Source organism: Amyelois transitella, chromosome 12, assembly GCF_032362555.1.
Source record: "Amyelois transitella isolate CPQ chromosome 12, ilAmyTran1.1, whole genome shotgun sequence".
NCBI lineage: Eukaryota > Metazoa > Arthropoda > Insecta > Lepidoptera > Pyralidae > Amyelois > Amyelois transitella.
The window spans coordinates 1904896-1930880 of NC_083515.1; the positions used below are offsets into that span (position 1 = coordinate 1904896).

Here is a 25985-nt window from a genome sequence, read left to right on the forward strand (position 1 = left end):
GTGTCATATTGTTATTAAAAAGTAAATAAGTAAAAATGTGGTTCGCTATTATAATGCTAGTATCATTATAATTAAGGAAAGACTAATAAAATTAGGATTCATCTTGTAGGCGATGAGCTAGCAACCTGACATTATTTGAATCTCATCATTGAGCCATACAGCTGAACGTAGCCTTTCAATATTCAAGACTGTTGGTTTTGTCTACCCCGCAAAGGATATAGACGTGACTATATGTATGTATTATATACTCACCGGGATTTAAAGTTAACGGTTTAAAATTATGCAGTGTTACTCTTTTGAACAATTGGTGAAATCCTGGCAAATGAATTAACATCGTATTAGATAAATAACATTTATTTAACTAATTTTTACATCGTTTTTTATAAATAACATTAATTTAACAAACACAATTGAGGTCATCCGTTTGTACATGATTCTATTTTGTTAAAATTTCGCTGTTTTATAGAATTTATCATGAAAACAATAACAATTCAATAAATAAAAGAAATGGAATGAATGCACACCACAGTGACATGGACTTAACTAATTAGGAATGTACAACCTTCAATATGAATTTAAAAATCACAACAAAATTATTTTGGCAAAAGATCTTTTTTTACTACTAAGTATCTCTTTATAATGCGGCTCATTCCGAAATTGGCAAATTACTACTATTTCTTTATAATACGGCTTATCCCGAAAGTGTCAAATTCTAGGTATTATTTGACGGGTGCTGTCTATATTTTTTATCGGTCTATCTTTTTTTGACAACATTATAAAAGACAAAAGTAATGATTGATCTTATTAAGACTATATGAACTCTCAGTGGCATAATAATTTAATAATTAATTTTAATATTTAAAAATCAAGTACTCAATTTATAATACCCTAATTCTTCTCCTTCATTCACATTCAGGTATTCACAATAATTTTAACTTAACATTAATTTAAAACTAATCTACAATTTATTTTCAAAATAATAAATTACTGAATTACATTACATTCTGTCTTATTTTTTTAATAAATTCTTATTCTATTTCAGCTTATTATCTATTTTGTTCATAGGAACTTAATTATTCAACATTATACTTTATCTGCTATGTTTTGGTGGTTGCAAAAAAGTATTTGATTAATCGATTATTAAATAACGTGTTACACGTGGAAAGCGTGTAGTCTTAGCAGAACATTTAAAAATGTATAAATTAATGTAGGTAATTTATAATATTAAAATCTTTTAATTGATAACGTTATTCAGAACTATTATCAAAGTGAAAGACTTATCATTAGTGGATTTATCTTGATGTAAATTTTAATAGTATCTTTGATTCATTGATGTCTCAAATAGCGATTAAGTAAGTACTTTAAACTTTGCAGTTTGGAATCGTCATTTTATTTTTTTTATTTTTAGCTGTCATACGTTTATATCAGACCAAAAAATAATTTGAATGGTAAACTCAAGGTACCCAAGATTATTTGTTATGTACAGTGAACAGCATATTTACTCATATTCATTGGGAATTCGCCTTTATTACGTTTATACAACTTCCGAACAAGTTTACGTACATTGGTCCACATACAAATATACATATATCACCTCGTTATGTTCATAAATAGTAAATTTGTATACTTTTTTATCAAGCCCACAGTTTTAACATTTAGATACATCTGGAACGAATTCCAGTACCATACGAAAGTCATTCATATATTTTTACATAACATTATTGAACATGAGACCAGTTTAACTTATATAACACTTATCTAGCACCTTAAAATGTATGTATTTTATCAGTTTGTCAAACATTTCTGAATATTGCTCACGTAAGCTAGGATTATCTACAATCACTATCAAAATAAGATAAAAATAATAAATTTTGATATCTCCATATAGATAGGCATATCCAGGAACCATTTCGGCATAGTTTTTAAATAAATATAATATATATGTAGTATTTCTAAACAGCTTGAGATCTAAATAAAAAAATAATTAAAAATGGTGGATTCCAGTCGCTTTTTTAATAGAAATGACGACCATAGTTATCTGAAAAATTATGTTTTTTCATTCAATTTTCTATGGGCCCAACCTATATATTCGTATCTATTTCAATTCGATAATCTATTTACAATAAAACTGTTATTTTTTTTCTCTCAATTTAGAATTTTGAAATGTACAGTATTGTGTTTTCCAAACAACGACATACCTATATTTATTTCTATTTTGGCCGTGTTTCACTGTAAATTAATTTATTTCATTTTTAAACTACTTAAAATAAAATTGTAATCCTTAGGAGCCGCTCTCGAAGAATAAATACAATATATTTTAGTTGCTTTTTCTAATAAATATTAATAAATTTGTAAATTACATAAAGTTAACTAATTGTCTTAACACCATTGTCTATTAAATCTTCTTTGGAATACTGATTAATCTTTATCTAGCCAGACTTACTATTAGAATTAAACCTATTTTCTTTCCTATTTACAACTACCTCTATTTTCTATAAATGCGTAGTTTCTCTCGTTGGAAATGACGGGTATGACAGGTCTAACCCTCTGAGTCTGTCAAGTAAGAACTCTTCCGCTTGCATCTCCATCTCTTTGGTAAAATGTGCCTTCCAGCCACCGGCTTCACCTGAAATTTACAAATATCGTTTAAGATAAGAGATACAAAAATTAAATTTCTTTTTAGCTGATTGCAACTATAGAAGATGCTTTATCTATACATATAATAAATCTGTAGAAAGGTCAATTCTGTACATTGAAAATATTGAAAAAATAAATAGCAGGGGGTGTTACTGGATCGATACCAAACACAAATATGTGATTAAAAAAATTTTTGTCTGTCTGTCTGTATGTTCAGGCATCACGTGAAAACTAACGGTTCGATTTTGATGAAACTTGGTATAATTATACCTTATTATCCTGGGCGTAAAATAGGATACTTTTTATCCCGAAAAAATACGAAGAAAAAAAAATCTTAATTTTTCAGTTTATCCATAGACGTTGTTCTGTAGAACCGCGAACACACGTTGCGTTACCCGCAGTGGATTTAGCGCCGTAACCTGTAGCGCTTAAAGTCGGCTTTGGCTTGAACCGTTTGCTGCACAAGCGGGCCGCTACTAATTACTATGAAAAAAATACTACATAGCTACATTAATTCCCATCAAGCTGAAAATGAGTATAATTATTTAAAACACAATCAAAAGCATTATTTCAAAATTCCCCATGATTCCGGTTTAAGGAAAAAAATTTACTCACGGTCAAAGGTAAAAAATGGGTGTATCGCAATTTTCTTTAAAACGGTAAGTTTTTCAAATCGGAAAATTACCTCAGACATAAATTGTAGATCATAAAGTTATCTATAAAAAAGGTATCAATAATTTTTTTCAACAAAGCTACCGTTTCTGTGATATAACGATGCAAAAAGTTGCAAGCGTCATAATATGCATCCGTTTCCTTGCCACCTCTGAGGTAGTGTACTATTAGCGCGTTTTTTTTTACATTTTTATTATTAAACTTGAAAAAGTCTGAAATAGGTTAGAATAAACACGTGTTTTCACTACGCAGTGGCACTCAAGACTAACTTTCGTATTTATTATTAAAAAAAAAAATAGAATAACCCTAAGTGAAGAAAATCATCTTAGGACAATAATAGAGGTTACAATTATCAAATTCAATGCAATAATCAAATTAAAACTAAAGCTACTTATAAAAAAAAAGAAAAAAGTTGACTACAAACTAAAATTTAATTTATATATTGTACAGTCCTTGCATAGCATCAACATGCGGGAATGTGCCCAGAAGGCTGGCAGCATTGCCAATTCGAATGGCAAAGCTGATTCTCTGAGCCAGATAATTTCCAGCCCTCCGGTCAAGATATACCTCAATTAGCTTTTTCGCCAATTGTCGGAAAAGCTGATGGGCAGATAGGCCCCCCGGTCCCAGAGTTTCTACCCCAAAAGGTTCAAAAGTATAGATATTACCGATAACTACATACATACATACATATATAAAATCACGCCTCTTTCCCGGAGGGGTAGGCAGAGACTACCTCTTTCCACTTGCCACGATCCCTGCATACTTCCTTTGCTTCATCTACATTCATAACTCTCTTCATGCAAGCTCGGCGGTTTCGGGTACTTTTGACCTGACCCTTTACCAGGACGTCCTTAATTTGATCAAGATATGTTCGTCTAGGTTTTCCCACCCCGACCTTTCCCTCCACACTCTCCATGTATATCTGCTTAGTCAACCTGTTTTCATTCATCCTCTCCACATGACCGAACCATCTCAACATACCCTTTTCTATTCCTGTAACTACATCTTCTTTCACATCACAACATTCCCTTATCACGCTGTTCCTTATCCGGTCACTCAATTTCACACCCAACATACTCCTTAACGCTCTCATTTCCACTGCATTTATTCTGCTTTCGTGCTTCTTTTGCCATACCCAACTTTCACTCCCATACATTAATGTCGGGACCAACACGCCCCTGTGCACAGCCAGTCGAGCCTTTTTGGATAGTTTCTGACTGCTCATAAAGGCATGCAAAGCTCCATTCACCATGTTCCCCGCGTTCACTCTCCTTTCAATATCATTATCACACTTGCCATCTGATGTAAACTTTGATCCCGATAACTACATATTTGCGCCTTTTGAGGTTTTTTGCCTCATTTGAAGCAAAACGGCCTTAGATTTAGTAACCTGAAGATGAGACGGCGCAAGTGTGTCGACACAAGTAGCATCCCACACCAAAGGCCGCCCCAATCTCCAGGGTACCAAAGTCATACCATCCGGTCTCTTGGCATCATCCCGAGCCAGACCGTTTGGTTCTAGGAGGATTATATCATTTAGGGCGGCATGGCGCCCTAAACGGCCGGCACTCCTAGGGCATGAGAGGCCGTGGTGTCCATAGCCGACAACGGTATCCCCGCAAGGACAACTATTATTAAAGACTAACGGTATTTCATGTGTTGAGCATTCTGAGATAAAGCAGCTATACGACCCTAGCCACGTACGCAATTAAACAGAGAGACAGATGTTGTCTCAAGGTTTCACTACAGTATAAATGAAGGGACTGGGTTTCATTATACTTATGTATATTTTATATTTTGAATTCAAGTTAAAATTACCGACAGAACAATATTTTTACTTATATTACTGCTACATAGAGTATATACGAGACGTGCTTATGCATATTATGACGCTTGCAACTTTTTGCATCGTAATATCTCAGAAACGGTAGCTTTATTGAAAAAAAATATTGATTCCTTTTTATAGATATCTTTATGATCTACAATCTATGTCTGAGGTAATTTTCCTATAAAACTTACCGTTTTGAAGAAAATCGTGAAAATTCCATTTTCTTACCTTTGACCTTGGAAAATTTTTTTCCTTAAACCGGAATCATGGGGAATTTTGAAATAATGCTTTTGATTGTGTTTTAAACAATTATACTCATTTTCAGCTTGATGGGAATTAATGTAGCTTCATTCCTATTTTTTGGTCTAAATTGACCGGACTGAAAATAAAATGGAGAAATAAACCATCTACGCGAAGACCGACATCCGCGCGGACGGAGTCGCGGGGGAAAGCTAGTGAAATGATATATTCATAAAGCATCTTCTAAAGTTGCATCTGTAGTCATCGGAATAATTAAGATTGATATGTGCCGTGTGGTTTACGGCACTTTAGTATAGAAACATCCTTTATCTATTCCATTAAAGTTCATAAAAGGCATTCATAAAAGGAGACTAAGGGATAAGCTTATTATTCTCTAACATCTGCGCAAACACGGCACGTACAACTCAGATTAAAACAGTAAATTCAAGGCTGACGTGTCGTTTCTATCTCAGATATCTAAAATTGTATATCTTCGTTATCTTCCGTCGAAAGTACTTTAATATATGTGTTGTAAAGATAGGTACATGGTTGCTAACACCAGTCATAGCTCCACCATCAGGTTAAGCTATAAAAGTTTCATGATAGTGACAGCTCAATAATGAAACTATATATTCATCGTCAATCATATAAATATGAATACAAAATGTCAATTCAAATTAGGAACCAAATCCAATCATGGTCCAAGGATTAGGTTCCTCTCTTCATAGGGTCAAGGAGATGAGACGTTGGTCGTCTGATTAACAAACCGCTTGTTCTTGGCAACGTGAGAAGACATACGTACATATATACATATGGTCACGTCTATATCCCTTGCGGGGTAGGCAGAGCCAACGGTCTTGAAAAGACTGAAAGGCCACGTTCAGCTATTTGGCTTAATGATAGAATTGAGATTTAAATAGTGACAGGTTGCTAGCCCAGCGCCTAAAAAAGAATCCCAAGTTTGTAAGCCTATCCCTTAGTCGCCTTTTACGACATCCATGGGAAAGAGATGGAGTGGTCCTATTCTTTTTTGTATTGTTGCCGGGTACCACACGGCACACGGCACTTGTGTTTAACTATACATATATTTACATAGGACTGTAGGCAACCATCTTTATGTATGCCATAGCAACGGTTGCCATGACTTGTTAAGTTAGAAAAAAATGTCAGATATAATTTTTATTTTCAAATATTTTTCATTTTATTTCCATAATATAGTTTTTTAAATTTGATTATTTCTCATCTATATTCTCCTTTCGTCTCCCGTAGTGAATAACGTAACTTTGCGACTATACTTCCTACCCTACACGGACAAATTACACAAATTGTATTACATACATACATACATATGGTCACGTCTATATCCCTTGCGGGGTAGACAGAGCCAACAGTTTTGAAAAGACTGAATTTCAAATTGTATTGGCCTCGTATTAAGTTCGAAACTTGTGTTACAAGATAACTAACACAAGAAAACTATATCTATCTCACCTTTTCGTATGAACTGTATATCGTCTTCCTTCTCCCCCGTGCTGTTGTTCACAGTCTTGGTCTTCCTCAAGCTGTCGAAGCTGAGATGTGCTGACAGGCGGTCTAACTGTTCGTCTGTGTACTCTTTACCCAGGAACTTGCATATCTTACGGATCTCTTTTGGCAGGTCCTGTGGGTTTAAAATAATAGATATGAAACCTTTGACAAGCTAAGTTTAGTGTCTTTTAAAAAATATAGTCTTAAAATCTTGTTTTAATACTTTTAACGGCCTCTGTGGCGCAGCGGTAGTACGCTTGTCTGTGACACCGGAGATCCCGGATTCGAATCCCGGCCAGGGCATGATGAGAATAGAACTTTTTCTGATTGACCTGGGTGTTGGATGTTTATCTATCTAAGTATTTATTATAAAATATTGTATCGTTGAGTTAGTATCTCATAACACAAGTCTCGATCGAACTTACTTCGAGGCTAACTCAATCTGTGTAATTTGTCCCGTATATATTTATTTATTTTTTATTATTTTATTGTTTTCCCTCGCCATAAGAGCATCAGCAAAGTGAAAGTAATGTTACTCGTAGAATAGTATCTCATAACACAAGTCTCGATCGAACTTACTTCGAGGCTAACTCAATCTGTGTAATTTGTCCCGTATATATTTATTTATTTTTTATTATTTTCCCTCGCCATAAGAGCATCAGCAAAGTGAAAGTAATGTTACTCGTAGAAGAGTCATACATATCTCTTTCTGATCAGGTAATCCCCAAACTTTAAAGGGCTCAAACTAATTAATGTATTTTCCTGTATCACCATTTCTTTAATTATCAACAAAATTAATAGCCAAATAGCTGAGCGTGGCCTATCAGTATTTTCAAGACTGTTGGCTCTGTCTACCCCACAAGGGATATAGACGTGACCATATTATGTATGTACCTATGTATCAACAAATTCCCAACATAAGCAAATTGATCAAGATAATTTTGAAAAGGGTGCGAAGTACGCAACAACTGATACGCATTGTTTTTTTTTTATAGAAAAAGTCTATAAATCACCTTAATCAGATCTTCGTAGAACACAAAATGCAGGTTAGGTTCGTGCCGTTTCAGCCATGCCTCGTTCGTATGCGCTACAATTGGAGCCCATGGTACTGAAAAAATATCAATAAATACATACATACATACATATGGTCACGTCTATATCCCTTGCGGGGTAGACAGAGCCAACAGTCTTGAAAAGACTGAATGGCCACGTTCAGCTATTTGGCTTAATGATAGAATTGAGATTCAAAAAGTGACAGGTTGCTAACCCATCGCCTAAAAAAGAATCCCAAGTTTGTAAGCCTATCCCTTAGTCGCCTTTTACGGCATCCATGGGAAAGTGATGGAGTGGTCCTATTCTTTTTTCTATTGGAGCCGGGAACCACACGGCACATTAATAGATAAATATTTTCCATTTAAATTCAAGCTATACAGCTGAACGTGTCCTTTTAGTCTTTTCGAAACTGATGGCTCTGTCTACCTCGTGAGAGATATAGACGTGATTACCATATGTATTCATGTATAAGATATAAAAATCAATGTATATGTCCTCTAACAAGCCAAGGCAAAAGTATCATCATAATAAAATGAAGTTTAAATTCAATGATAACTCTATTAGAATCTTGTTCTTATCTCCAGAATCATAATCAGAGATAATGGCATGATATAACCAACACACTTGATAACAGTCTTAGTATTATTAATATCGTATTCTTAACACATATTATGAAAATGTTTTGGAATTACTATCACACACATCCATCCGGTTTCCATTAATTGACAAGTAATAAATAACTGAATAAACAATTGACGATCTAATTCAATGAAAGAAGAATAAAGAAAATACTCACACAAATCTCTCCTAAACGCCTCCCAGAACGCAACGAAATTGCTCCTCATCAAATTCTTCATGACCATTTTGTGCAAATAGAAATACGACACGGCGACATCTCTCGGGTCCCTCGCCACATAAATCACTTTAGCAGTTTTCAGAAGCCCCGGAGGCAGCAGGGATAGTGGCATGTGTGTCTTCACGAATCTTGGAGAAGTCTGGTCCTCAATTATCTTCCAACTCGGTGTCTTCACAGCGTGCCCTAAGCCTTGGAAGTTTTTCAGATTCATGAAGTTCGCTTTGATGAGTTCGAACGCTATTTCTGGGATCTGTATTGTCGTTCTGTAAAGATGGGAGAGAAAACTCAGTTAATAACAGAAAGAAAGATTATGGAAGTCTTAGAGAACAGTTTATTCCATTAATAAAGGAAAGCCGCAACTACTGAGCTTGAAACATAATGAAAATTAACAAGATCTTTAATGTACCTAGCATGAATATAACCCGCGTATTTTCTACAAGACCCTTTCGCCGAATCCAGGCGATAAGTTTAATGATTTTCGTAAGGCGTTAGTTATTGTGTCGGTCACATTTTGTGTTTAAGCAGCTAAGATAGGATGGTAATTAGAACTAGGCAGGATCCAAAGACCTTGTAAGAGATGATGTTAGAAGAATAGCTAGAATTGAATTGGAAACTCACTCTAGCATGGGAAACCTTTCGTACAAAGGCTTCTGTTTGGCAGCTGCGAAGTCCAAATTGTTTTGTACCAGCCAAACTAATTCTTGCGTCCATGTTGTGCCTGAAACAAAGAAAATATATCATTATAGGGTTATTTTCTATTATAGTTTATATACGACTTCTTTTTATACTCTGCTCTAAGGATCACCTTCCCGGCGGTTGTTCTGGTGGCGTCTACCCTGGAGAGGAAGAGTATAACCACGATCCAGATTGGTTGAGTTAGTTAAAGAAACAACAATTTCTGCCTGCCTTCTGCTACCTTGTAGGTAGTCCAGCTTGAATTTTGTTTAGGACAGTTGCCCGAAGTATCGGTGGTCGATTCGGTAAGATGACTAGTATAATAAATGCGTCATGCGCAGAAAGGCAAAGAATCGAATCCTATTTCGGCCGTGTACCTATAAATATTTTCAATGTTATGTAAAATTGTTTGAATACTAACCGATGCTCTTCTAGTGAGGGAAAACATCGAGAGGAAACCTGCACGTTCAGGCAACTGTATATGCAACCATGATCGATCCAATATGGGTTAGGTTTACTTGCAAAGGTTGCGAAGGCTAGATGGGAGTCGTTTCTTTTAAAATCCAGACTCACACAATCCAGGATCCATGGTAAAAGGCACACCCCGGGATCCTCTCCAGAGTGGTGAGGATGCAAACGGGACTACAGCCAGGACAAGCTATATGGCATTCTCTGTTAATCGATTCTTTGACCAAATGGATGGTGTAGCGGAAGCGATGATTCAGCTCGAAATCTTCGCTTGCGCGATTTAGGTTTTTCGCTCGTCGCGTGATATTATCTTTTATTTTTGTGACTTGTGGAGTATAGATATCGCCACAGATGGTGCTATAATTAAATAGGTAGAACTTCGATTCCAGGGTGTCCAAGGTCCAACGATTAGTCTACACAAACGATTCAGTTATCTTTCATTGGTTCAATATTTTGATATAGGTAAATCTAGTAAATACAACCTAGTAAGTTGTGACCTACATTAAAATATTATCTGCAATCGTGACTCGTCAGGCCTTCACTGTGTTGATAAGATGATTTGTTTTAAGAGCATTCTTTGAGATGCAAGTTAGAAATGGCTCATTGCAACTATTATTTTATTTGCATGAATCAGGGATAGGCTTACAAACTTGCGATTCTTTTTTAGGCGATGGGTTAGCAACCTGTCACTATTCAAATCTCAATTCTGTCATTAAGCTAAATAGCAGAACGTGGCCATTCAGTCTTTTCAAGACTGTTAGCTCTGTCTACCTCGCAAGGGATATAGACGTGACCATATGTATGTATGTATGAATCAAAATAATCACGCCCTTTTTCGCAGAGTGGTGGGCAGAGCCACTAAATGTCAAATAGCATTAAGTCATAACCGCAAGGGATTATAGACGTGATTATATACATGTAACTTTAAATAAATAAATTTGCGGGGGAGACAGAGCTAACAGTCTTAAAAAGACTGAAAGGCCACGTGCAGATGTATTGCTTAATGATGTTTTTGAGATTCAAATAGTGACATGTTGCTAGCCTATCGCCAACATGAAGAATCTCAAGCTTATTAGCCTTTCACTTAGTCGTCTTTTACGACATCCATAGATTAGATGTGCAGTGGTCCTACTGTAATATGCTGGAAACCACACGGCACCATGTTGTGGTATATACCACGTGTATATTGTGGTATATACCACGACAAATGCTGAGGGAGGGCCATTTTGGTACAAAAGATGTTATAGATTAAGATTTCTGTTCTTGATATATTATTAGGTACCAAATAAACATTTTTTCTTTCTTTCTTTTAAATTGAAACCGTTTCATGGGATCCAGAAGAAAATTAAACCTTCTTGATGACATGACAATGGTCAAAGGAAAACTCCACCCAACTGATGATGAAAATTTGGTAAACCTACCTGATCTAGGAAAAGTGATGACCCACACATCATCAGGCCGCACTTGCAAGTTGTAAATCGCATGCGCATGTTTTCTGAACACGCCGGGCATCACGTACTCATTCTTGCCGCATTTTACGAAACTCCGTGTGTAACCTGAAACAAGTTATTGAATAAATACCAAATGACATAATAAAAATAGATTCGTACAACTATATTTTTTGGTTGACTGGAAAAAAATCCTAATTGGAATAAGTCCGCCATTGTACATATTCTTCTTAATCCAATGACTGTTTTGTTATTATTCATATACTAATTGTATATACTTATTGTTTATATACTTTGTATATATACTTTTTATGTGCAATAAAGGGTTTGCAAACAAACAAATACTTTTAAAGTGTAAAGAATTTGAATTGAATTTGAATATTCAATAAAATAATACAAAATTTTGCATATAATAATTATTTTAAAACAAAAAATTACTATGAGTAACTACAAAAGAAGTAGGTACCTTTTTTGATGATAGGCCGCGCAGTTAATTGTTATTAAGATCTTTGTAAATGATATGGAGGCTGTTCCTAGCAACAACAACAGTTTTCCGCTTATTCTCTTCTAAAGTTGTTAAACATAAACTAAAACTTAAATAACTGTATAAGATTTCCTTCATTAGCTACTCCAAAGTGTATTTTTATTAGTATACCAGACTGTATGTATGCAAAATTTTATGAGATCGGTCTATTAGTTTAGACGTGAAAGACAGATAAACAAACTCTTTTCCATTTATGAGATTAGTAGGGATAAGATATAAATAAATGGATTAATTAAATCAAATGATTCACAAGATTATTTAAGTGCTCGTGTACTTAATGGACTTGGAATAATTAGTAAGCATTGGATAATAATCCTATAACCAGAATAATAAAGTAAAAGCTATACTTATCTATACAATAACATAATCGCGCAATAAATATATTGTGTCGCATAATAAAATTATTATTTTATCAAACAAACTTTGAACTACAATATTTCCCTGATATCAATTGGCTAAGTAAACTTTTTCTAACATAATTTTTTATTCTACTGTTCTGTGGTAAGCAATTCTTAAGTGGCGGGAACTACACGGAACTACACGCAACTATGACAATTAAAGTATAGTTTGTAAAAAAAAAGTAATTAAATGAATTTATGATTATTAAAAGGTTAATTATTTGAAATATTTAAGTTCATTTATAATTAAAATATTTGCAACTTTCGCCCATATTATAATCTTTACATACTTAGTCGCTTCATACAACATCCGTTGGAATAGACGTAGTCGTCCTATAAATAATTTAAATACATATATATCTTGGTTAAAATTTGAGCCTCTATCAGATAAGTCAGTTTTATATCAAAAATACTTTCCAGTCATAAAAAGTGCTTATTGATTGTACGAAATAAGCTCGATTAAGAATTTTAATACGAGTGCATAAAATTGCATCCGTACAACATTTGTTTAAATGTTCTCGGCGATTCATTGGTAACATGCTTCGTCAATGATTTGGTCTGATCCCGTAGCATGCGCACACGCGCCTCCATTTTTATCGCGCGAAAAGCTATCGCTGTCCCTTTTCAAGTCATAATAATAAGCGAAATGAAAAACGGGCACGGCCACGCACGCCGGGGCGGGCAACTCATTTTAAAAGACAAATAATGAAATAATGATTTGAACTGATTTATAATGCAAACTATCATCATATAATATATGTATGTATAGTTCATTTATTTATTTAAACTTTATTGCACAAAAACAAAAATGTACAAAAGGCGGACTTAATGGCATTCTCTACCAGTCAACCAGCTGACCAAACAGAAAAAACTTTAAGTTGGTGGTGCGATAAAGTGCACATGCATACTGACAAAATACATACATCACAAAAATAAAATGCGTAAATACATACAAGATACATAATATACACTATTTACACGCTCATCTCGTGTGTGAAAATTTCATGATATGGTTTCCCCAAATTTTCACACAACCGTTTCTAGTTTTTAGCTTGTTGGAATCAATTGTGCCGTATGGTTCCCGGCACCATTAGAAAACATATAGGACTACTCCATATCTTTCCGATGGATGTCGTAAAAGGCGACTAAGGGATAGGCTTATAAACTTGGGATTTCTTTTTTAGGCGATGGGTGGGAAAGCAACCTGTCACTATTTGAGTTTCAATTCTATCATTAAGCTAAATAGCTGAACGTGGCCATTCAGTCTTTTCAAGACTGTTGGCTCTGTCTACCCCGCAAGGAATATAGACGTGACCATATGTATGTATGTAGTAAAAATTAAGACTAATAAGGCCCGTACAAAATTAGAGGGTGTGAAAATTTAATGCAATTAATCCCTTATTTATGAGTCACAATAACGATTTAATTGTTGCAAAAAATGTTATCGCACAATTTGACGTCACAACACAATCTGAATGTCACTGTATCGGAATTATCTTGGATTTAGTTATAGTGCCTTAGATCAGCTGTTATCAGTTAGACAACGCTTGTTAACAGAATTTGGCATCCATTAGGTATATTGATTATCTTTGTTCCACTTTTACACGCTTATGCAAGTCATTATTATTTTCGAAATGTTTGTTTGTCAATCTAACATTTAGTTAATACATACATACATACATATGGTCACGTCTATATAGGTACCTTAGACGGGGTAGACAGAGCCAACAGTCTTGAAAAGACTGAATGGCCACGTTCAGCTATTTGGCTTAATGATAGAATTGAAATTCAAATAGTGACAGGTTGCTAGCCCATCGCCTAAAAAAAGAATCCCAAGTTTGTAAGCCTAATTTAGTTAATAACAAATGATAATTTAGTCATTGTTAAAAATATTGTTTAATTTTATTTACTTTTTTTTAATTTAGAATCCCATTTCTGTTTATCTTTTGTTAATAAAGTATGTATTCCGTTGAAGATTACATTTTTAACTATTTTTATTATCTAATATTGAAATGCGTAAAATGAAATAAGATTTTTAAGAAATATTTATTTTTTAAATTGAAATTTTGTTTTATAAAAATAAAACATTTTGTAACCTTACAAATGTTTTATTTTCAAAAAGTGTGGATTTTTATTAACAAAAAGGTTACTTTACCTATTTGTTAATAAAAATCCCCACTTATCCTGTTGTATGTGCTATGACACTACTAACTATCCATTATAGGTTAAGTTCCCTGGTTGGGGACTTCGGACTGGAGTATCATGTGAAAATCCAACTTATCTTATCCCAGGATCATGGGGTAAAGGTGAACCCTGGGATCACACCTGTAGAGAGATGAAGATATAACCAGTACATACGCCAGGCGGAATTAAAAAAATATATATTTATCAATAACGTTGTAGTAAGATCAACTCTGAACGCCGAAAACCGGATCAAGTGAAGAGGGAAAAGTCGGAAGGCGGACCTCGGGGCCCGAAACACATCTGTGGAGGGTGCAACCGGGAACACGCAGAGATGAGAGAGAGAGAAGATAAACTCACGCTTGTGTAGTTAAGTTTTATATATATTTGAGTATTTGTAAAATAAAGAGGAAAATTGTAATTTGCGATTTAACGTACGACGTAAAGTATAACTAAAGGCCGTTAGTAAAGGCCTACATTTTTATAATTAATGTCTTGAATTCATGTAGTGTACATGAATTAAAGTAAGTTGTGAGAAAATAACACATATGTTTAGTGTGTCAGCTACAACATAAACTTATGTGACTTTTTCCCGCCAATTTCGTTCTTGTAAGTGTGAACTTTGACATTTTTTTAAATTTTATTTGTGAAGTGAATTGTTTTTTTTTTATTCCACGTGACAAAGAAATATTTAACTATCTAAAAATAAGCTTATCTTAAAACCACCCAAATGGTGCTTGAAAGCTTGAAATGCCGCATGTATATAAAAGCGATACTTATAATGACATACACATATTGAGATATTTTTTATGTAAACTTTTAATAACCACCAAACCAATTTATTCTTGCTTGCTTGCTTTTATTTATTTTTGAAATAACATTTTCTTTCCCACTTATTTAAGATATCAGAATAAACATTTGATTATATTTGTAAATGGACGTCCATAATGATGACGATGCAGTTTTTCCGACGCTTCTTCTACATAATGCGCTTTTAAAGCTGTAGTCACTATAATTATATCAATAATGGTATAGATTATTCTCTCCTATTTTGAAATTAAATTCATTTGTATTAGTAATAAAAAAAAACTATTTTAAAATAATTAATGTAAACTTAACTGATAAATAACCGCAACGGAAAACACTTAACGAGAACGTAAAACAAAAGCGCTTTTAAAGCTGTAGTCACTATAATTATATCAATAATCTATACCTTCTTTCCTATTTTGAAATTAAATTCATTTGTATAAGTAATAAAAAAAAATAAAAACTAAACTATTTTAAAATAAATAATTTAAACTTAACTGATAAATAACCGCAACGGAAAACACTTAACGAGAACATAAAACAAAACACAAAACACTATAAAAGTCGCCTCACACTACACAACCAACCTGTGAGACACTTCTTGATAATTTTATCTTCATCAGGCGTCACCGTCCTTATGTCGTAAGGCAAGTCCAAACAGGGCGCCATGATACCTTCCTTTTTACAGTTCTAAAACAAACTGGCATGGGTTAAATTAATACCACCTTTTTCAATAGGAAATAATCTTATCTTGTATCGATTCCGCGATAGTGCAGAGTGGCTGAATTTGGCGTTAGGTGAATCATGTTTGTTGATATTGATACTGACTCACATTTCAATCACTCATTATTGACCGTTGGGCTAATTTAGAGTTAGCAACGGTGTCTTAAGAGCGCGCATTACGAGTGATAACTGTTACTAATAAAGATAAAAATACTGAAGTTAAAAATAATTCTCATTTATTGTCGTGTATTGTAGCGTGTGCAGTTTCGAATTGGGCGACTAGCGTAGAACTTTCATGTAACGCAATTCAAATTTTTTAATTAATTACTTATATCGCTTAATAATAGTCAAAATTCTTTGGTTTCACAACATTGGTTGACGTCAAATAAAATACTTGAATCTAAATTTACTGCCGCTTCCAAGGCGTCAGTGCTGAAGAAGCGGTAACAAACTGCACAGCAGAATTATCTTCCACAACGTCAACTTCACAACTATCCAAACTTAGAATAAAAATTAAACTCTCTCATTTCTGCGTGTTCCCGGTTGCACCCTCCACAGAAGTATTTCGGGGCCCGGGGTCCGCCTTCCCACTTTTCTCTCTCCACTTGGTCCGGTTTTCGGCGTCCTCGGATTTCAGTATATTAACTCGCTTGATCATCATCATCCTTTGCGACGTCCGGCCATGACCTTTTCAGCCTGCCCCTTCTACCTGGCCCCGGCGGTAGCTGCATGGTCAGACATCTCTTCCCCAAGTAGTCTCCCATTTTCCGTAAGACATTTCATCTTATACAATAACATTCATAAAAAAAAAAAAACGAGTTGCGTGTCAAGTCTATTTTCGATTCTTTGTCCGAAAACACAGCATTTTTTAATCAATTGAAGTTTTTGAACAAAATAAATATTGTTAATTGCAAAGCAAATTGGTCGACTGGTAAGAAGATCTCTATGCTTTACATATTTTGTTTATAAATAAAAAAAAAATGTCTAAACGTTTACAATTATGAAATAGTAAAATTCAGGCAAATAAGATAAAGTGCTCTATCCCTCCATCACAGATACAGAATAATTCTTCCCATGCACAATGTGCATTGCACATTATATTTGAATGTCAATTCCATCAAAAAGCCATACATACCATACCTGAATGTAGCCTTTCAAACTTTGCAAGATTGTGGGTTCTATCTACCCCGTAAAGTTTATAGACGTGACTATATGTATGTATGCACATTCTATGAATGCTTGGAACTCAATGGTAAAAGATTAATGGTTAAACAATAGACAGATTAATAAGCAACCCATATTGACCTTAACACACGATAATTTGAGCAATTTGTAAATTATTTAGACCTCTTCTAGGACGTATCAAGATACTAGGAAAAATCGACTTCTTAATTGCCCGAAAATATTTACATTATATACAGAGCAATAAACATAGGATGATGTGGCCTTTGGGATTATTGACTTAGTAAAATAATAGATTATATGGTACACAAGCTGTATCTTCCGTTCAAAGTAACCCTTTTAAAAAGATAATAAAATAGCATATACAAAAGGTCTCATAAATTTTATATGCATAAATAATTAAGTATATGATTAATAATATTGATACCAAGAATATATTTTATTCACATATTTTTCTCAAAAAAATTTTTTTTTATATAAGTTATGGTAATCGAAGCAAAAATAATTTATAATGTAATCCGTTATTTAATTATTTTTTTTGTCTTAGAATTGTTTTAAATTTATTCATAAATGCTTTTTTTTTTAAAAAACAAAGACGTATAAATAAATCCAGACTAAATCTCGTTTTTTTTCCAAACAAAAATAATAAACATGTATTAAGAATGTATAACGATTCGGCATATAATTAATTTTCCCGTGATATCAAGTGCCCCGGTCGTTTCCAGATACGTCGTTGGTATTAAAAACTCCAAGTTCCCAACTAATTTGCCGGCTCCATTCCTCATCCGATTTTCTAACCGAGGCCACTCAAAACTTACTACACTTTGGACACCGACATAAATGGAAATAGATGTCGCAAATATTGCTACCATTATTCATTCCATCATTTTCATCATCATTCGTGGAACCTACCTAATGATTGATCGAACTAGCGAAGCAAGTAAGATCTCTCATTCGAGTTGTGTTGAAAAACATGCTTTGTATATATGTTTGTAACGCGATAACTTTCAATCTAATTTTCATGTAGGCACTTATGAACATTATTAAATGTTTCGAGTTTATTTGGGCATCGAAATCGGTTCAATTGTTTCCGAAAACAATTTACATATTTATCAAAAATATAAATGTATCTCTTTAGATCGGTGTATATAGGTGCCGTGTGGTTCCCGGCTCCAATCATAAAAAAGAATAGGACCACTCCTTCTCTTTCCCATGAATGTCGTAAAAGGCGACTTAGATAAACATAGTCTTATAAACTTGGTATTCTTCTTGTAGGCGATGGATTAGCAACCTGTCACAATTTGAATCTCAAATCTATCATCAAGCCAAAAAGCTGGACTTGGCCTATCAGTCTTTTCAAGACTGTTGGCTCTATCTACCCCTAAAGTATATATGTATCTCTATATAAATATAACTAAAGTACAAAAATAATCGCAAGGTTTACGTTATAGCGAATTAAGTGTTAATTACTATTATAATATGTAAACAGCGCATGAATTTCTTTCCTTAATATTATTTACTACTATAATAAATTCTAGTCATATTAGGAATGGAATGTTAACCAGCATTGATATAAAAGTTCTGTAAATAATACCAATTTTTTCAAGCATAATTCGTATATTATTTGTGGCATGTTAGTACGGTTATTTTTATTCGTTTCAATGTAACCTCTATTTAGATCTTGCTCTATGATTTCGACAAACTTTGCGTTTCGCATTCGAACACCTTAAACAAATTAAAAATAAGACTGAAATTCTACATTTTTCAAGCGAAAGTTACTTGGCAAGTCGACATTGAATCTCACTTTAGAAGTTTGCAGGAACCTTCTAGAACTTAAATGACTAATTACCCTCACTCGATTCTGAACTCGATTGGGGATTAAAAGTTAATTCAATACCTACCTAGGTTTTCAGTTTTTTTATATGACACATTTCAACTTTTTGTCTTTTTAAATATTCCAATCCCAACTTGTATAAATATGAAAGTAAGTTTTTTGTTTGTTACCTCTTAAAGAATTAAAATCAGTTTCAATTCCATTCATTTCATGACTCTGTCTACCCCATTACAGTCGCATCCATATAATTACATCTTCATCTCTTACGGAGTAGACAGAGCCTTTAGAGAGATTAGTTCTACATTCATTCATGTTTTTTAATGTAGACAATGTGCATTCGTCCACGGTTTAGATTTAAGAGATCTATATTTGTAAATTGACGTCCGATGAAAATGCTGCAGTGTAGTATGTTCCGCCGCTTCTTCCACACATGCGCTTTGGAAGCGGTAGTAGTTATACTTAATTAGATTTAAGTTATGTGACGTCAATAAGTGATACCTTGCATCCAATTTTGAAAATAAATCTATTCTATTCTATTCTACAGCCCTTTTGAAAACGCTATGACTACGTGCAACTGTAGGTATAGCTTATTGGTGGAAATGAAATTCAAATAGTGATAGGTTGCTAGCCTACCGCCTAAAAAAGAATCCTTATTAAATTTGACAAATCTTGATTGACTTTTACAATATGCACTTATAGAGAACCAGCCATTAGAGTACCCGGAAACATATATAATGCCGTGTGGTTCCCGGCACCAATACAAAAAAGAATAGGATCACACCATCTCTTTCCCATGGATGTCGTAAAAGGCGGCTAAGGGATAGGCTTACAAACTTGGGATTCTTCTTTTAGGCGATGGGCTAGCAACCTGTCACTATTTGGATCTCAATACTATCAATAAGCCAAATAGCTGAAGACAAGACTGTTGGCTCTGTCTACCCCGCAAGGAATATAAACGTGACCATATGTATGTACATATGTATATATTCGTAAGGATATACATATATTTTTCATATGTCATGTTATGAACAGCACATTATGTCCTGAGTTACTCCTAGTCTCTCATAATCTCAGGTCATATATCTTATTGTAGCGGTCACTTTAGGGTGGGCATGCCGGCCGTTTATAGAACCTTAATTAAGGATAGGGACTAGGGCCGGACAGTGACCTTGGGTGACCCTGGACTAGCATTTGAAAGCTACTTATAATTCCATTTAATTTAAATTTGAATTACATACATACATATGATCACGTCTATATCCCTAGCGGGGTAGACAGAGCCACCAGTCTAGAAAAGACTGATAGGCCACGCTCAGCTGTTTGGCTTAGTGATAGAATTGAGATTCAAATAGTGACAGGTTGCTAGCCCATCGCCTAAAAGAGGAATCCCAAGTTTATAAGCCTATCCCTTAGTCGCCTTTTACGACATCCGTGGGAAAGAGATGGGGTGGTCCTATTCTTTTTTGTAATGGTGCCGCGAACCACACAGCACTTAATTTATTATTAAATTTGAATTTCTTGAATTTATGTAGGTATGTAAGCTGCAAATCAAATAGTCAGCCATTTGAAAAAAAATATCAAATTACTTGATCATATATTTCGCCTTTGCATTGTGCCGTGTGGTTATCGGCATTTTAGAAACGGACCACATCTTTCCCATGGACCTTCTTGCAAGCGATAGACTAGTAATTGAATCCTAATGCCGTCATTAAGCCATACAACTGAACGTGGCCTTTCAGTCTTTTCAAGACCGGTTGGCTCTGTCTACGCCGTAAGGAGTATATACGTGATTATATGTATGTATTTCATCTTAAGATGAGAGCGATTTCATATTAGATAGACGTCACAACATGTATATTCTTAGGGACCCTTCAAAACGTCACGACCATAACCGCTCCCTTTGAAAATGATATCTGTGACTCCAACCACATGACATGTTCGGAGCCCGACTCTGCTGAGACACATTAATTAATGTGTCTCGAGACGCTAATGAACTCCCATTGTTATCGCATTTATCATGAACATATGTATGTACGGTGAGATAATATGTTATGGTTTGGATGTAAAGTTGGATAGATGCGGCTTAGCGCGGCTATGTCTAAATTTAATAAAGACAGATTTATATATTATGTGCCGTGTGGTTCCCAGTACCAGTATAAAAAAAGAATAGGACCACTCCATCTCTTTCCTATGGATGTCGTAAAAGGCGACTAAGGGGTAGGCTTACAAACTTGGGATTCTTTTTTTAGGCGATGGGCTAGCAACCTGTCACTATTTGAATCTCAATTCTATCATTAGGCCAAATAGCAGAGCGTGGCTTATCAGTCTTTTCAAGATGTTCTAGCAAAAGGTCTGAAATAGAAGAGAGTTATGTATGTGGATGAAGCGAAAGAAGCGTGCAGGGATCGTGGCAAGTGGAAAGATGTGGTCTCTGCCTACCCCTCCGGGAAAGAGGCGTGATTTATGTATGTATGCAAATTTATATCTGTAATTTCCTTATTTGTACCAATCAATTAACAATTTCAATCATCAATTTATGTGAAAATGTGAAAATATGTTAGTAGGTTTGTTTGTGCGTCTTTCACATCGAAACCACTGAACTTATTCAACATAATGTTGACAAAGCAGGATATAGGGTCCTTACGCGCGGGCAGAACCGCGGACGAAAGTTAGTGTCATTATAAACATCATACAGTATCTATAACATAACAAAAACAGATGAATTACTTTATAATAAGTTTAACAGTATGCCGAAAACCTAAAAAAGGAATGAAGTGCAAAGAATTGCCGTACCGTGCGCCGTGTGATTGCCGGCACGCCGGAACACAACTACTGTATTTTTCAAAGGATGTCGTAAAAGTCGACTTAGGGAAATGCTTATAAACTTGATATTTGGGCGATAGGCTGGCAACCTGTCACTGCTTGAATCTGAATTAATTCATTAAGCCATACAGCTGAACGTAGCCCTACGATCTTTTAGTCTGTTAACTCTGTCTACCCCGCAAGGGATAAAGACGTGATTAAATGTGTGTAATACGCAAGGCAAGATTTGTCTCATCCACCATTTCATAGTTCCATGGCACTTCCGAACCCAGTTATCTTAACTAATGCCTTGTTTTGTGTAATGGTTGTTCGCAAGCAAAGGATATTGATATTAAATTCTACTGACACGGAACCGTAGCATAAACCGACCATTAGAGTTGTGAATGAGGAACAAAATAATGCAGGGATCGTGACAATGACAAGTTGTATTATGTAGTCTCTGTCTACCCCACCAAGGAGGGGTAATTTTATGTATATACTAGCTGTGCCCGCGAGTTCGTCCGCGTAAATTGTTTTGGGCATCATTAACTCTCAAGGATGAATACCTAATATTACCCGTTTTTTTTTCTCATCTCCATTATTTCTTATTGACGCGTGTACATTAGTTACACTGCTAACCTACAGGACTGTTACAGAGAATTCTTGAAAAAAAACTGCACATTCACTCAACCGAATGTATAACCATGAACTAAGCTCTGGTTATGAATAATAAATTGAAAATCATTCTGGGAAGTCGAGTAAATACAATTTTATGAAATCAAAAAACATCGTTCGAACCAAACGGAGTTCGCAGTAAATTAATATAAGTTGAACAACAATAAATTGAGCGGAGTATTCTTAATGAAGAAATTAATGTGAAGTCGCCATCTGCAATGGCAGACCGGAGCAATACATTTGTACAAAAGTTACGATTTAATTAAAATTTTACTATAAGATCTGCCATCTGTTTAAGTTCGCAAACAAAGGCTGTGTCTAAACGGTTCAATACCGTAGATATTTCTCTCTCTCTCTCTCTCTCATACAACACCCAGAAAAATAGAAAGAGACAAACACACTTATCACGTCTTAATACCTTTTAGCTCAGTCTACCCTACATAACCAATAGTCGTGAGACTTAAAGGCTTGAAAATTATAAAATACAAAGACAGTGAACAGTTATACATCCGTGAAATCTTTGCTTGCGCGATTTAGACTCTTCGCTGTTATTAGCTAATAGCGTCGCGTGATTGGCTGTTGTGACTTAGAGATTTCGCTACAAAGCTATACAGCTAAACATTGCTATAGCCTTTTCCAAATGTTATTGGCTCAGTCTACTCCGTAAGGGATGAAGACCTTTTCGGCTCATATTCGGGAGTGATTAAAAGAGTCACAAAGGTGTATTCCGGCGCTATGATTCATGACCTTAGAATCTGAATCATCACGTTATCAGCTATCAAGCAATGTGCCATAGATTACTAGCCTGTGCCACAGATTATGTTACGAGTATAATGACACATGTTCTTTCGAGGTATTGCATGATGTATAATTACTTAACTGGTCCTCAGTATGAAGAGTTGAGAAAATGTCAAAAGAAAAAAAATATCTTTTTGGACTATGACTAAAATCGATAAGATCGCGATGTTTCTCCAAGGTTATACGATATTTTTTTAGTCTTTTTATTACGAAGTCCTTTTTGAATAAAAAATTGTTCGATATGTACTTAATTAAAAATAAGAAAAAAAAAACAATAAATAACTTCCCGACAGAGTAATCATCATTTTTTATTCCAGCGCTAATATTTTAATTACCTATTTCAGCTTATCTCATACGACTTAATGGTCTTAGCCTATCACTCAGCAAAAAAATTGAATTCAGATAAAAATAGTGTCAGTTTGCGAAACAATCCCATGTATATAAGATTTTCCCTGGATAGCTTTTACAATCTGCATGGGTAGAGATTGGTTTTTTGATTTTGAATACATTTAAAAAACTGGTTTGTTCTTAGCTACAAGACCAGCGTAGGAGCGTGCACTAGATGTTTGTGCTTCTATTCTCTTAGTCGCCTTCAACGACTTCCATGGAAAAGAGATTAGTCCTATACAAAAATGCCGGAAACCACACTGCACTTAATTACATGGCACGTACTATAAAGTCTTTAAAATTTAAATTATCATTTTAAATTCACAAATAGATAGTCTGATTAAAGCAAAACTAAACGCAGACAAAGGGAAGAGAGAATTAATAAAACGCTAATACAAGCTACGTTATAAAAGCTAGCTTTTTAACAAAATACGAGTAGAGTAGCAAAATTTCAGAGCAATACCAAAACGCAACAAAGAACAAAGGAGAATTCAGTTTTAAAATAAACCGACGATTAATTGTACAAAGTCAAGTTGTTACTATTTTATCAACGCAATGAAATAGCGCGATTGGGCAACATTTATTGTTTTTTTCTTTTTTAAATTAGGAATTCGCTAATAAAAAATTTAAATACAATTCTGTTGACTCTAAGTTCAATTTTAGCGTCTAACAGCAGAAAGTACGGAGCAATTGATGCATTCTAAAATAATAACGGAAAAACATAGACTTCAAACGAACATACATATAATCACGTCTATTCCTTGCGGGGCAGACAGAGCCAACGGCCTTGAAAAGACTGATAGGCCACGTTCAGCTGTTGTTGGACTTAATGAGTGAATTAAAATTCAAATAGTGACAGGTTTACAAGCCTATCCCTTAGTCGCCTTTTACAAAATCCATGGGTAAGAGATAGAGTGGTCCTCTTCTTTTTTCTATTGTTGCCGGGAACCACACGGCACATTCAATATTATTAGAAGTCAATAAGCATATTTTATCCAATGATTTACTGTACCGACGCTTAAGACAAACCAATAGACAATTGTTAAGTTATGTTGATGAAATGTCCCATAATAATTAATTTTAAAAAAAATATATAATTTGAACTTACCTTTTTGTGTAGTGGGTCAACAATAAATGCATGTCAGCGTTGTTTTCTTGCAACAGTGCACGGCGGGAGACATTATCAAAACCTATTTATCCCAAGAGTGACATTTTGAGACGCGGAATGAAGAAAATTTTCAAGCGAACGTAGAGCAGTTCACTGAATACTTTAAATATTTTTATCTACATACATACATACATAATATCATCACGTCTATGCCCCTTGCGGGGTAGACAGAGCCAACAGTTTTGAAAAGACTGAAAGGCCACGATTAGTTGTTTGGCTTAATTGATATAAATAAATAAATAAATATACGGGGCATATTACACAGAATTAGTAAGTCTTAAAGTAAGTTCAAGACTTGTGTTACCGAGATACTTACTCAACGATTCAATCCTACTAATATAATACATGCGAAAGTTTGTGAGTATGTCAGTATGGATGTTTGTTACTCTTTCATGTAAAAACCGATTACGATGAATTTTGATAAACATCCAAGACCCAGGCCGATCAGAAAAAGTTCGTTTCTCATCATGCCCTGGCCGGGATTCAAACATAAATAAAGACGAGAATATATGAATGTATATGTGTATAAAAAGAAAAAGCATTGTACAAAAAAAATATTAATGAAATGAAAAACAAAGTTTATGAAAAGAATTCAGTAAGTACGTAAATAATTTCTGGAAATACAAGACAATCTTAAGATAAAGAATTCATTACAGCGACGAAACCTGAATATTCCTGCTAGTTTTCAGTTGCCAACTACATCCGAAACTCGTATACCAAGCATTTCTACGGTTCATTGTTTCATTTGAGCCATTGTTCAGGCAAACCTCGGTGGAATGGCAAGTCTCGTCTTGAAATATAACAATATATTTAAATCGCTTTAATTTTTTAATCTTTCTCTCCCAGAAGAACTTGGAAAACAAAGTTATCACGACGAATTCCCGATTGCATCCTTAGCTGTTTCTTTTGAAGCTATAATGTATATAATACTAGCTTTTTACCGCAGCTTCGCGCGAATTTAGTGTCACCTACAAAGGCATACAGGTACAAATCCCACGAGAGCTATAGTCATTGCTGGGATTAATAATAATAATAATTAGTTCCGTGTGGTTTCCGGCACCAATACAAAAAAGAATAGGACC

General features: G+C 34.6%; 1 protein-coding gene across 1 annotated transcript; it reads right to left on the reverse strand.

Annotated features, from left to right (window-relative positions):
* Positions 1–1320: 1320 nt before the first annotated feature.
* LOC106142665 (sulfotransferase 1E1) lies at positions 1321–16039 on the reverse strand. Its single transcript, XM_013344519.2, has 7 exons — positions 15922–16039; positions 11378–11512; positions 9432–9531; positions 8754–9076; positions 7918–8012; positions 6869–7037; positions 1321–2626 (listed from the first exon to the last, which is right to left on the reverse strand). Exons 1-7 carry the CDS (start codon positions 16001–16003, stop codon positions 2493–2495), a joined length of 1038 nt encoding a protein of 345 aa, XP_013199973.1. The 5' UTR covers positions 16004–16039; the 3' UTR covers positions 1321–2492.
* Between the last annotated feature and the right edge of the window lie 9946 nt (positions 16040–25985).